Source organism: Mytilus californianus, unplaced genomic scaffold (assembly GCF_021869535.1).
Source record: "Mytilus californianus isolate M0D057914Y unplaced genomic scaffold, xbMytCali1.0.p SCAF_9, whole genome shotgun sequence".
Taxonomy (NCBI): Eukaryota; Metazoa; Mollusca; class Bivalvia; order Mytilida; family Mytilidae; genus Mytilus; species Mytilus californianus.
The window spans coordinates 16,679,324-16,693,970 of record NW_026262745.1 but is presented as its reverse complement, the minus strand read 5'-3'; the positions used below and the strand labels follow the sequence as shown (position 1 = coordinate 16,693,970).

The following is a 14,647-nucleotide window of genomic DNA, read 5'->3' as shown; positions in this document are numbered from 1 at the left end:
GATCTTGGGTTCATCCGAGTAAACAGCACGTCAGTACTTTGATTGGGTATAGTAAGATGTTGTTAGTGTTAATGATGTATAGACTGTAGACTGAGTGAATTTTCATTATTTTAGGATTAATATACGTTACTGATTACTGTGAAAATAGCGTTAATCTAAAGCTAAAGGTACAATAGACTTTTTAAAAATCGATATTTAGTTATGTTCAACATTAAAACGATGTCATCATCATAACATCAACAATTTTGTTTGAATCTAGTGATTTGTGTAAATATTTTGATCTTGGATAGGTCAATCTAAAAATAGTGCAACAAGCCAATAATGTTTTCGAAATCTGTTTTTACATACAATTGAATAAAATTAAGACATTTCAAATAGCTTCTTGTTTTATTGACAAAAAAGATGACAAGAAAATATGCACGTGCTATGTAAATATACAAACATGCATGAAAGTTTCTCTGCTACATAATAATTAATGAATTTATCATGAGGCCCCTCATGGGGATGTCCAAGTAATCACATAATCACAATTTTTTTGCCAATAAAATCACATAATCATTAATTATTTTTTTAAACAAGACTATCAAACAATCAAATAACCAGAAATATTTGGTCTGGTAATCAAATAATCACTATAAAAACGCCCAAGTAATCATATAATCAAAAACCCTATGAGGAGGCTCTATCATGTTTATTTCATTATGTTCTTCTGATTTTGTATTACATTCTTTAAAATAGTGGCAATAAATACTTATTCAAATTAAAAGAATATCAAGTTCATCTTTTATACCATATATATATATAATTTACTCTGTAATAATATGTACATATTTACAGTTCAATGAAATACAACTTAAGGTAAAAAATCTGAAACTTTGAAATTCGAGACTAAGCTGTGTCAGGGGAAAACTATACTTTTAACTTCAAAATTGCAACGTTGTTCCAGTATGTATGTACATTAATCATCGAAAATGATCTTCTATTTTTTGCAGAACGACATCATTTCTTTTTCATTAATAACATGATACATGATTTCTTGTTCCAATTTCGATGACCGTTCATTGTCTTCTGTGTCGAATTTTACTTGCTGTGGATTGCTCTGTAGACCAAATAAAGACTGTCTGTTTTTCCAAGAAACTATTAGCTGGAATAGTGTTTGCCTAAATTTCCAGACCGTGATAGCACCTACAACAAGTAATCCTAAAACACCCACACAAGTCATATATATGACAACGTTTTCATCCTTTGATTTCTGATCTGAAATAATCAACCAAATAATAAAATTACCCAAAATGACATTTCCAATCTACTAAAAATATTTTGTGACTAAAAATAGGTTCCAACAATTGTAAAACATCATTGCATAACCACTAAGACTTCATACCAACAGGGTTTTCTTTGATGTCAAAAATATAAAGACAATTCAGCACAAAAAAAAGCCAATTGGTTGAAATATAGTAGATGAAATACATATTAGTCATTAATTCATAAATGACAAGAATGTTTCCATAGTACACGGATGCCCCACTCGCACTATCATTTTCTATGTTCAGTGGACCGTGAAATTTGGGTCAAAACTCTAATTTGGCATTAAAATTAGAAAGATCATATCATAGGGAACAAGTGTACTAAGTTTCAAGTTGATTGGACTTCAACTTCATCAAAACCTACCTTGACCAAAAACTTTAACCTGAAGCGGGACAGACGGACGGACGGACGAACGGACGGACGAACGAACGGACGCACAGACCGAAAAAACATAATGCCCCTCTACTATCGTAGTTGGGGCATAATAAATTAAAAAAGTAGTGATCACTTGAGATTAAAATATTTCAATGACTTTGTGGCTGTGAATGCTCTTGAAACCGTACTCTATCTACTCCAGCTTATAAAATCTCTAACCTTAAATTTTATGTTAAAGAAAATATGTTTGGGATGCATCTTTAAATAAAGTTGAACTAAACATAGATATGGTAATTCGACATACACACCTACTGGCCCTACCAAGTATGAAAGTAAACAAAAAATCTTTTGGTATTTTTTTGGAATGCAGGAGAGAATGTTGATCATCTTTCTTCTTGAATTAAAATGGAATATGTTTAAAGAAAATTACGTAGCATGATCAACTACGCCCTTTCCACAACTTATAAACTTTCTCACTTCAATCAATGAAGGCCATAAAAAATATTGTGAAGAGAATTAATCTGAATAGTGGTGTGAATCAGATGTGAATTTTTGACAATGACAAACAATTGAAGTACTCACACAACCTAAAATGTGCAAAATTTTTCCATTTGACTTTTCTTCATTTTAATGTTATACTGAGACTATTAAAACATAATATCAGTCTCGGAATACCAGCCTCATTTTATATTGAAATATCTTCTCATTAAACAATTAGTCTTAGTTAAAAGAAGAGTAAAAAAATATTTAGATCCGACATATTGACACACAGCTAACAAGAAATTCAGATGAGCTTTTCGCCGAATATGAAAAACCCAAAACGTATACATTAACAAATAAAACAAAGCAGTTTAAAATTTTATTGTTTAGTTGAATACTGTAGTTAAAGTAAGCAGCAAACGAAGAAGAAGCAGCACACAAAAATTTAGTACATCAATATCTGATTCGTACAGTTAGGATTTGGAATCATGATTATTTTTTTATTTCTTGGAAAAGTTTGTACACAACATTGTGCTAAGTTTCGGTTGTTACATTACGATTTACGGCGAAAATGAAGATTAAATATTGCACCACAGATTTTACATGTTTTATCATATATTATTTTCAGTCTTTAACTTTTGCTTTATACATTATAGAAATATAGTTCAGTCCGAATATATCATTGATTAATTTGTAAAAGATGAATTTTGAAATACTGTTTCGCCATATTATTATGCATAATATTGTGTTTATGTCATTATCCTAGAATAGTGTTTCAATTTCAAAATGTCATTTTCGGTTTAGGTTAAGGGTTAGAAAATTTTCGCCTTTGGTTAAATCTTATGGTTAGATAAGAACAACTACCAGTCCGTGATCCATAACCACTTGATATAATTTAACATATCTAATAGAAGTAAGACGACGGGTGTCACTAGTGCTTCTTTTGAACTTGTTTGTCTGTTCGTAGTCGTTGTTAGTCTTTGTGTTGTTTATCCATCTCGACTTGTGAGTTTTTAGTGTCATCTGGTTTCTCCCACCTCTTTTTACAATTATGTTGGTCCGTTTACTCATTGTTCTCGCTCTTGAATGTCTTTAGAGTCCTAGTTTGGACGATGTTGCAAAACCCTGACCCTGACCCTTATATGAAACAAGAAAATTCTACCCATACATACAAATTACGAGATTTTTAAACCACAGAATATCGGAAAAGGACTTACTCACCAGCTACAATCCTTTTATCGTTCTCTTTGTTTTCAGTGGTGGGTATTGTTACCTCGGCTGAAAATGTGAATACAGAGTTTTTAAGTTCGTATTATCTGTATTGTTTGTTTTGTTTTGAATACATGCTGTATACGATTACCACGGATATGTTCCAATTGTTGTAACTACACTACAATCCAGTCCCTTTTTCCTCAATCATTACATGAATTGTCATTGATATGGTCATAATTATGAATTAACTGTTTACAAAACTTTACATTGTTTGGAATTTTGGGTTCTCAATGCTATCCAAGTTCGTTCCTTATTTTGGTATTTATCTATTTATCCGAGCGTCACTGATGACTCTTTTAGACGAAAACATATTTGAACCTGGCATGTATTATGAGTTTAATCATAGCCAATATGAGATTATTTGGCAAGGATAGATCTATCATGCATTGTACTCTAGTTATTCATTTGTTACTAGTATTCAAATAATTTCGGTAATACGATGTCTGTTCCCAAAAGGACATTATAGATATTTATTTAATATTCATCATAGTGTCATATGTAATATTTTCTTGGTATTGATTTCAAGAAATTGTATACGTACTTACCGATACAGCCATTTACATGATGACATCTGAAATTATAAACAATATCGACATACATTTGTGTATCTAAGCGCATTATACGTGGCAATCTTTGTCTTCATAAAAAAAAAAAAAAAAAAAAAAAAAGAGGAAAGAAAATACGAAGGACAAAATGAGACAAATATTTAGAATAAGTGCAAACAGAAGAAAAAAGCAAACAGTACGAAAAAAAAACTAATCCGTTGTCAATTAGTTATTTACCAGAAATTAGTAAATCCATATAGCATTCCTTCATTTCCGATGAGAAAATTATACATTCAAAAGAGATATATATCTATTGTCGATCGTTAACAACAGGACCAGGTTCTATCCATACAACAAATGGCTTATTGATATTCATATACGATAAACAAATGAAACCAAAAGGTAAAACAACCAAATTTTGCATTAAAAAAACAGCATTTTATTGCTGTCTAGTACAGGTGTAATTATAGTAATTCATGACGCGGAATAGGTTATGTAACAGAGAAAACAAATATTAATGCGGCTGATAATTGCATGTAGCTGGTATATTAAGTAACACGAATTAAACGATTCGTCATATTCAGCTAAAAAGAAATAAAACAGTTTTGAATGCTTTATGCTGTATTTTTATAGGCTAATTTACAAAAATTGAAGAACATCTGTAAACTGTTAACACAATTTTAAATACAAGATACCTCTGATTGTCTTGACATTCACAAGTGAAAACACATTTTTGACCATACATGCCTAGTGCGCATGGTTGACATGGGTTCCCTTTGTAAGATGTGTATCCTGTCTTACATTCTAAAAATGAAAAACAAAATCTTTGATTCCTGAAGAGTACATTAAAAATATAGTTTTTAATGCATTCGTGCACAAAAGTTGATCATACATAATAATTTAAAACTTGTCGAAACAGTCAGTCAATCGCGTCTTCTTTTCCTCGTTTATTGCATAATCTGAAAATGATTTATTTCCTAATTGTGCCTGTTACGGGCAACACAAAGGGTGGAACTAACAAAACCAGAAGTCCCAAATTTTCTGTTTTGGTGAGATTCGTGTTTCTGAATCTTTCTTTCTCTGTTTAGTGTTTTGTAGACTGAGATTTGCCTGCTCTATTTTTCTTTCTCTCAGGGTGTTGTCTTTTTTCTTTCATTGTGGCTTTTAAATTACCCCTTGGTATCATCTTCCTTTGTTCAAAGGATTGTAAACCATTAAATAATTTTCAAGCTTTGATAAGCTTTATCAAGGAGAGACAAAAACATTAATAAAGTCACATTTACCTGAGTTAAATTCCTAAATATATAACACGAAGTGCAAAATATTTCGGACAGTCAAAATTACAGAAAAGTACTTCAGTATATGAAGACAAATCCACAAAATTTCAATTTTGTTGAATTTTGTGTTCCGTATATATACTTTCACCTGAAAAAAAATCAGTTATTAAATCCTGGAATAACAAAAGCACAAATATTAGCAAACTAGGCAGCGCGTCTAGGTTTTCCCCCGTCTATGAATCCAATTTAGTCTTGCATCATTTGGCCTAAATCATTTACTATAGAGCAACTAAAAGAATGTGAATAACAATATATTGCGCTAAGGTGACCATCAAATTTTCAGAAATCACCGTGTAAGGTCAATGGACGAAAAAAAGCAAAACCAATAATTTTTTTTTCATCTCTAAAGCTCATTTTGTTAATTGTGTTTTCCATATCATACTTGGCCACTTGATTTATTAAAATAATACGCGCAATTTTAAAGGGAGTTATTACTCTACTCTTGTCGCTACCTGTTTTTCGAAAGAATTTGACACACAAGTTCCATGGAGTAGACTAGACGATTACAAGAATTACTCTGATTCCTTGTCCAGATTTGGTTATACTTAAGGTCCTTTTAAGTTTGATCAGCTCTTCAACTTTTATAAGTTTTTTTTTTTTTAATATTTTGGCATCGAGCATCTAGTGAACTGAGGAGATGGTCGAAATGAGCATCTGCGGTAGAAAATTAATTGAAAGCTAGTGCCACAAAAAATGCCAATAAAAGATACCAAAGGAACATCCAAACCCATAAATCAAAGACAAACTGACAACGCTGTGGCAATAAAACGAAAAACGACGGAAGAGAAAAACAGTAATTCATGAAAATCAATACTGAATTCTATAAAATTAGCTATACGAATCCCACCAAACATTGCTAATTTCAGGGGCTCCGGAAGGTTAAGTAGTTAAGTAGATCCTGATCCACATCCGTTGTATAGTTCATTTAAGAACAAATTTTGTACAAATTCTTATCCGATGAAGAGCTATAAAAACGAAGTAAATAAATTCCATAATGAAGAGATGAACATTGTTGACAAATGCATATAGTCCTATAAAGATAGTTATGTAGTGACTGAAAATCAAAAGATATCTATATCTAAAATTAGATCCGAACTATTGGAAGAACGTTAATTCTTATAAAAAGCTCTCAAGAACTACTCTTAAGGCGGCAAACAATGTTATGTTTTTAAGTATTACCTCGACGCCTTACATAAAGAAATTCTGTCTCCACCTTATTACAAAAACCTCCTTATAATTCTTGATTTATATCAGGTTCTAGGAAGTGTATTTGTATTTAATTATATGCTCTTCAGACAAGTTCACTCACTAGCGTTAAAAATCACCTTGTTGTCAAAACCGGCTTTTAATAAAGTATCGAAACACGGCGTCAATCCGTTATTGAGGAAACAAAACTTTTGGTGAAGTCTAAAAAAAAGTATATTCTCCTGACCAATTAATTCTTTGCACAGTTATCAGAGTAGAGTTTTCTACTTTATATATGTCTCTTCCACATAACCTCGATAATGTATTATCTTAATTTTGTTTCTAAGTTAATGGGATTTTGATAAATAAGATATTAAATTCATCTGTTACAATAATTATCCGCCTTTCTTAAGTTATTAAAGATATAAAAATAATTGGAACATCCAAAGTCACAGCAGAGGCAACAGTAGTTAACCGATGTTAAAATCTCATAAATCCATCCACAAATAAAAATCAATTTAACAACTGGACCAAAGACTTCCAAGTGAGGGTATTTTGGCTATGTGTTTAATTTTGTTATTTACATTTATTTGTACGTCTGTATTTGCAGAGGAGTTGGATGTCGCTGGTTGGTGTATTTTGTTGAACTATCAATTATATGGTAATTTCTTCTATCCGTTTTATGTACTATTACATACATGATACATTAAAGAAATTTATATGCATTGTTTTATCATCAAATATATATTTATCTAATGTAACATCATTTAAGCTATCTAATAGTTACATAGTTTTACAGGAAACCTTTTAAGCACATCACGGACGGAGGTATTGTTACGCACGCTATTAATTTACATTGTTGATGACAATATTTCAGTAGGTTTGATTTAATAAAATTCAACATTATTGTCCTTTCCTGGTGAAACTATATTAAGAGGTTTCAACAGAGGATATGAAAGAAGTCTGTAAGATTTAAAGAAAACAAGATAAATAATCCTAAATGCTGAAAATGAAAAAGGTCAAAATCCATTGTACTCACGAAATAGGGAAGAATTGCAACAAGCAAATGCAGGACATTGATAGCAATTGTTATATCTCTGATCATGTACAAATTCTATAGGACAATTGTATATCTCGTTAAAATTATATTCGTGGGCGTTACCATGAATGATTTATTTTTTTGAATTGTTTGTGTTGCCTTGGTCATCATTCTTATCCATCCATTGTCATTAAAACATTCACATTGAGTTTATTGATAAGGGTAGGAGAATTAACATGCACAGTATGTATGTGAATGAATATACATGTATATTATGTTAAATCAAAATGTCACACAAGAGACAATAAATAATCCAAATTATCCGTTATTTTATGATACTTGTTACTTTGTATGACTAATCAACCGATTAAAACAGCAGCCGAGACGAATGTTACTGAACTGGCATTCACAGTTGACACTTTCGGAGCATCTGAGTTAACATCCGAGTTTTTTTGGTGTTATGATGTTATGGTATTGCTTTAGTTTTTTATGCAATGTTTTCGGCCTTTCTTCCTTAAGCCAATATGATGTTGTTTTTTTTCTGCAATATCAGAATGTTTTTGCCTCAAGATTTTTTTTGTATTCTTTATTGCACTTCTAATCTTTCTGTTTCTTGTTAGGAAAACATGTATAGGAAGCTAATTTTCGTTATTTTACTTTTTTTTATCAAACGAGTCATGACTTAAGCTGCATATCAAAAAATACTGGTTTGTAGACAACTTAAAAAAATCATTTTTGTTATCATAGCTTTTAATGAAATGCTACTTAGATGGCACACTCACTGATAAATCGCATTACATATTCATTAACCAGCCTGTTGCATAGATTGTGTACTTTAGTTCATCGAACGTATCACTTGCTCAGTATCTACTACTTCGTTAAAACAGCGAGATGAAGAACAATTTGATCGTTATAAATAATCACAGTACTACAATGAAAATGACCCTTCTAATATCTGGTTCGAGTGTTCTGTAGAAAACATTTTGGTCTTACGTATCTGGCTTCCCATATTTTTATGATCGAGGGTAAAAGCTGTATTGTGTACCAGTAAATAATTATAGCCAAGGGCAAAATCAGGAACGTCAAATTTCAAGGTCAAAGATCATGTATATTATGGCTACGTAGTTATCATACTAAACATAATTTGAATATTTAAGGGGAGCACTATAAAATGTCAACCGAGCACTTGGACCCAAACGATTTGGCGTTTCGTCGTGTTGCAACTAAAAAAATGACGAAACCTTTATGTTGATCACTTTAACTGTTTCGGAGAAGTTCCGATAACTAGCAAACTTCAAAATTTATAACATGATCTTGACCTCAATTTACCGCTTTGGATTATGGAACTTAATCAAAGGCCTCTATATCTCTATATCGGTTTATAAGTTAAACCAACATAACACTAAAAGAAAATAAGTCTCCTTACATGTAATCGGAACGGTTCCGTCTAAATTTAACAGATATTGCTGACGAAGAACATATATAATCAAGAATTAAGTGATAGTTTTTATGCTTTTTGAGGCGACGTGATGAAAGAAAGACAGTATACTGGAAGATCACTCCCATATGGAAAAGTGGTTAGTTGAACAGAGGATTTTCAAAAGTGCAATAAATATTCGATATAATATACAAAACGTGTTATCAACATGTTGCAAAACAAGAGACATTTAGACACAAAAGTGGCGGAAGAGAAAACATAATTAAAACAAAAAATCAACAGCTCTTTCCAGAGAAAGGTTGATAGTCCTAATAATCAGATCAAAAAATCCTGAGGTCTTTCAATCGAAAGATGGAAAAAGTTAATCAATTGCAGATATGACAGGACATTTGGTGTACTAAAAAAAATATTTTAAGACACATTAATTGGTGAACAAAAGTATTTTTAATTAGATGCAAATTAGTATTTGGAATAATGATATTTGAATTCATCAAAGCCTAGCGAAAAAAATCCAATTCCAGTTATAACAGAGAGGATGATACCAACTACATCATATCAAAGGTAATTAGAGTTCACGACAATGATTTTTTTATTGTAGAAATGTCACTTGAAATCTATATAATTCAAAATCATGTAACGATGTAGACATTTGGTTTTGATACAAAATTATTTTTCCCGTACATTTGTGCATACAGAAATGTGGCAGAATTATTTTTTTGCGAAGAGAACCGCTATGCGATAAGACATTCTGCATTCGAATTTGAACAATATCCTTTTCTACATAAACAAATTGAAGATGTAGTTCATCTGTTTATAAATTTTCATCCATAAGGTAGGAAGAAGTAGAAAATGGCCAATTGGCTTCTTGTTAACTTACTGTTTAAATTACAGCGAACATAGTTTACCGATGGTAAAAAATTTACATACTTTCTTCATACAAAGATAAAGATACATTGTATTTCCAATAGAGGACCCATTATAGGCAAAACCAGTACACTGATTTTGATATTAAACATTTATAATACGTATATTCACTGCTGAATGAAAATGAACTTTAATCCCGATCAAAGATAAAACTGCAAACGTTATTTATTTAAATATGCCATTTTAATATAATTTTTATTTTCTTATAGCAAAATGTCATGTACAGAGTTGTCCTACTAGGTTATGGAACATACTTATTCCTGTTAGATCTTTTTTATAACTCTTAAAGCATTTCAATACTACTGAAAACTGTTCCTTAATATTATGTTTTTATCATTTCAGTTCGATTTTTCTATGCATGTACAAATATTACAAATAATTAAAATTTCCAACGATTACATCCTTCACAATTACGTTGACATATATACAGCGTTAAAATTTAAAAAAATATATATAAGCAAAGAGGTCTGAACAACCTCGGGTTGTTTAATCAATTACGGAACTATATATACTTATCTTTTAAATTATTTACAATCTGGCAATAATTTCTGCTGACATGAACTTATTAAAGTACCTTCACATTTGTTGTTTCGTTTTTCATAATGTCTGCAACAAAAATTATCCTCTGCAATGACAGTTCCATTTGTGGTATTCACACTACAAAACGAAACACATATGTGAACTAAAACTACATCAAAGATATCAAAATTAAAATTTGGATAAATTTTGTCTGCATAAAACTCATCAGGGATGCTTGATTTAAAACAGCTAAATAAAGAAAAGTTTGTCAATGATATAGCGGCAAATTATACAAATGAGAAATACATGCTATTTCTAGTGCAACAAAAGTTACATAATGAAAGTAAACTAAAATGGCTGATATTTTTGTTCGAGCATATTGTTTTTCTTTAATTGTTTAACATTTCTTACCGATATAACATGTTACTTTTATTATTCTTCCCTTAGTTTATTTATTTTGTATTTACATTGTGTCATAGGTCAAATTTATTTGTTCAGTGTATGTTCAATGGTGTTAATATGTCCTTTGATTGAGTTAAGCTATTTCAGTTGATATTTTATAGTGTGTCTTTCTATGTTGTGATGTTACACTATTGTTTCAGAAAAAGGGTGAAGGTTTGGTACCATTAAAACGTTTAAACCCGTTGCATTTATTTGCACCTGTCCTAAGTCAGGAATCTGATGTTCAGTAGTTGTCGTTTGTTGATGTGGTTCATAAGTGTTTCTCGTTTCTCGTTTTTTTGAAAGATTAGACCGTTGGTTTTCCCGTTTGAATGGTTTTACACTAGTAATTTTTGGGGCCCTTCATAGCTTACTGTTCGGTGTGAGCTAAGGCTCCGTGTTGAAGACCGTACTGTGACCTATAATGGTTTACTTTTATAAATTTTGACTTGGATGGAGAGTTGTCTCATTGGCACTCATACCACATCTTCTTATATCTATATAAAAGATTTGTAAAAGAGTGGCGAAAGATACCAGAGGGCCATTCAAACTCACAAATCGAAAATAAAATGACAACGTCATGGCTAAAAAAGAAAAAGACAAACAGACAAACAATAGCACACAAAACACAACATAAAAAACTGAAGACTAAGCAACACGAACCCCACCAAAAACTGGAGGTGATCTCAGTAGCTAAGCCAAGTAACAGAAATATTGAAAAAAAGACAAATGTTTGCGATAAGCTTCAAATTTATACAATTATTTACCATGATAATAATTCACTTACTTTCTGTTATGTCTACAATATCCGTATTCCTTTGTTACTTGAGTGTGAATATAATTCATTCCAAATATTAAAAGAACAATTTTTTGGCATATGCATAACATATTATAAAACAATGAATGGTTGATTGAAATGGCGTTATTACATGGAATAAATAGATATACATAATTGAATTAAAGGAAATACCTCTATTTCATACATCGGACATTGATACCAGGAAATACTTATTACGTGCATTTCTGTATAATGAATACACATAACTATATATATATGGTTTATATTGTGTCAACAATTGACTTACTATGTAAACCGTACTTTAAAATAAAAATCCGCAAACATGCAGTAATAAAAAGAAGAGAGATAATATTCCAGCTATATAAGAATTGATCCCATCCACTAGGAATGTAATATAATGCTCCCATTCACGACATACAAAACGAACGAAGAATTAATAGTTCAAAAAATTGACGGATCCATCGCTTACAGTCAGTATTGAGTGTTAATGGTTTTTAACTATTCTGTAGTGATCTTTAAAAATATGAATAAAAGGAGATATGTGGTAAACGCAAAGTATACAGCAAACCTAATTCACAAAACAGATATCTAGAGGTCAAGACTGATCTGCAACAGTAGATAAGCGTCTACAGAAAATATAAAGGTCTAAACCGAACCAAGACCAGAAAAGATGTGTTATGTTCATTAACGTTTTATTTATAGAGTTTTTCAAACGTTTTGTTAAGAGCATACATTATGAGGGATTTTATGAGGCATGCCTGTCATGTACAATGAAATCGTTATAATAAGTGTGCAGAAAGAATACAAATGCACAAAGTATATTAAATACAATATCAGCGTTCAAAATGACTTTATGAAGCACTAAAACCAAAAAAAAAAAAAAAAAAAAAAATATGAAAAAAAATATGCAATGCTCTAAATAGAAAAAGGAAATCGTTACATGGCAAAGATAACATGAATTTACAAAGTTATTGAAAGGGCAACAGACAATACAAAAAAAAAAAAAAAAACACTCCTAAAATAAACCAGTCTTATAATTTTGTAAGTCAGACGTGCGTTTCGTCTACATAAGACTCATCAGGAACACTCGAATAAAAAAGATAAAAGCCAAATTTATAACAAAGTTGAGGAGCATTGAGGACCCGAAATTCCGAAAGGTTTTTCCAAAATAAAGCTAAGGTAATCTATCCTCATCAATAGAGCTATTTATCTAAAACAAAGGAATTGCATGAATACTACATGTATTATACTTATATAATAGTGGTTTTCGTTGGTTGGTGGTTGTTATATTTGTTTTTCATTTTTTGGTTTGCCTAAAGCAGGCGGTTGGTTTTCTCTTTCGATTGTTTTGTATTTTGTCATGTCGATACTTTTTATAGCTGACTATACAGTATATGTTTCGAATTGTTGAAGGCCGAACGGTGGCCTATAATTTGTTGCTTACATCCATGTCAGTTGGACTCTGTTGGTTAGTTTACTCATTGGCAATCATACCTGATCTCCTTATTGTTTTAATATTAATATTAATGCTGGGTGTGAAATACAACTTCTAGATTAAATCTTGCAAGTAATCTTTTTTTTCACGCAATATCAGGTTTCGATAAAAATTTATTAAAAAAAAAAAATAAAAGGTAATAAAAATACATTCATAGAAATCAAAAACGTGCCTACATACATTGTGTACCACCATATATAAAACTTACTGAAATATCCCCTAGGTTAAGAAACCAAATAACCATCATTATCAAGGAAATGAATATGTAGTGGTCCAGTTTGTCTTAAATTTTGGAATTAAGAATTACCGTGAGAAATTCTATAGTTAAGGTTAATAAAGGGCGAAGGCGAAATAGAGTAAATTAGATTAGTTAATAAATATCTTTATCCAGGCAAACCTGCTTTTATTTGATCAAGATTCATTATTTCAAAGACGTCCAGTGGTATTGGATCATTTTTTCATGCACGTTTTACTCTCCCCTCGTCATATCATACGAAATACTGAATTGCAGGCCCCTGCTTTTGGACAGGTTCATACAAAATGTGGCGGGATTAAAAATGTTTAGGAGCAACCATGCCATCCGCTTACTTGTAACTGGTTCTAGAATGCTTGGATCAAATTACTAAGAAAATTTTAAACTGATGTTGGGATTTGTGAATGCTGGCTTGCTTTTGACGTGAAAATTTTCTGGTTTGTTGTTTTTTTCCACCTAACTCATTTAAGGCAATATTCATATGCATGTTTTTTTCTACAGAGCCATTTAACTAATTTCTGATAAGATGCCATATAAATATTTCATTTTGCAATATGCACAGGACGGGCTTATCACCACTCTTGACATTTATTTAGCTCACCTGGCCCAAAGGATTGTTGATTTCGACCTTCTGTCTATTTACATCTAAAGTTTCAGGCAATTTCTTATAGGAATCATTGCACTTAAATCACAATTTTGACCCATTTCTGGCATTTTTGCCTACTATCTTGAAAATTATAATAGATAGAGAGAAACTTTGAAAGCAAAAATGATCAGAAAGACAAATTCTGTAAATAAATAAACATTCAAAAAATTGTCAGTCAACTCCTTATTGAAGTTAGTGTCCTTGGCAATTTTCACCATTTCTTTTTAGTTATAGCCTATCATTTTGAAATAATATTGGATCGAGGAAAAACTTTAAATAGCAAAAATGATCCACAAGGCAAAATCTACAAATGAGTCGATATTGATGAAATCGTTGGTCAACTCTTTATATGAATGATGCCCTTAAAGGAAAATTTCTAATATTTAATTTTGTTATAGCCTATTATCTTGAAAAGTTATAAGAAAGATAAACACTCTAAAAGAAAATATGATCAGCAAGACAAGATCTACAAAAAGGTCAGCATTTTGAAGTTGTCAAATGTCTTTTTATGACAGTGATATATAGTTAAAGGTATTCGCATTTCTGTACAAAATATAATTTAGAAAAAGTGGAAAAATGAAAGATATACAT

The 14,647-nt window shown here is 31.0% G+C and overlaps 1 protein-coding gene across 1 annotated transcript; it reads right to left on the bottom strand.

Moving 5' to 3' along the window:
* Positions 1-368: 368 nt before the first annotated feature.
* Positions 369-10,554, bottom strand: LOC127714255 (uncharacterized). The gene is made up of 5 exons (XM_052220319.1): positions 10,478-10,554; positions 4,676-4,784; positions 3,981-4,006; positions 3,385-3,441; positions 369-1,257 (listed from the first exon to the last, which is right to left on the bottom strand). Exons 2-5 carry the CDS (start codon positions 4,723-4,725, stop codon positions 980-982), a joined length of 411 nt encoding a protein of 136 aa, XP_052076279.1. The 5' UTR covers positions 4,726-4,784; positions 10,478-10,554; the 3' UTR covers positions 369-979.
* Between the last annotated feature and the right edge of the window lie 4,093 nt (positions 10,555-14,647).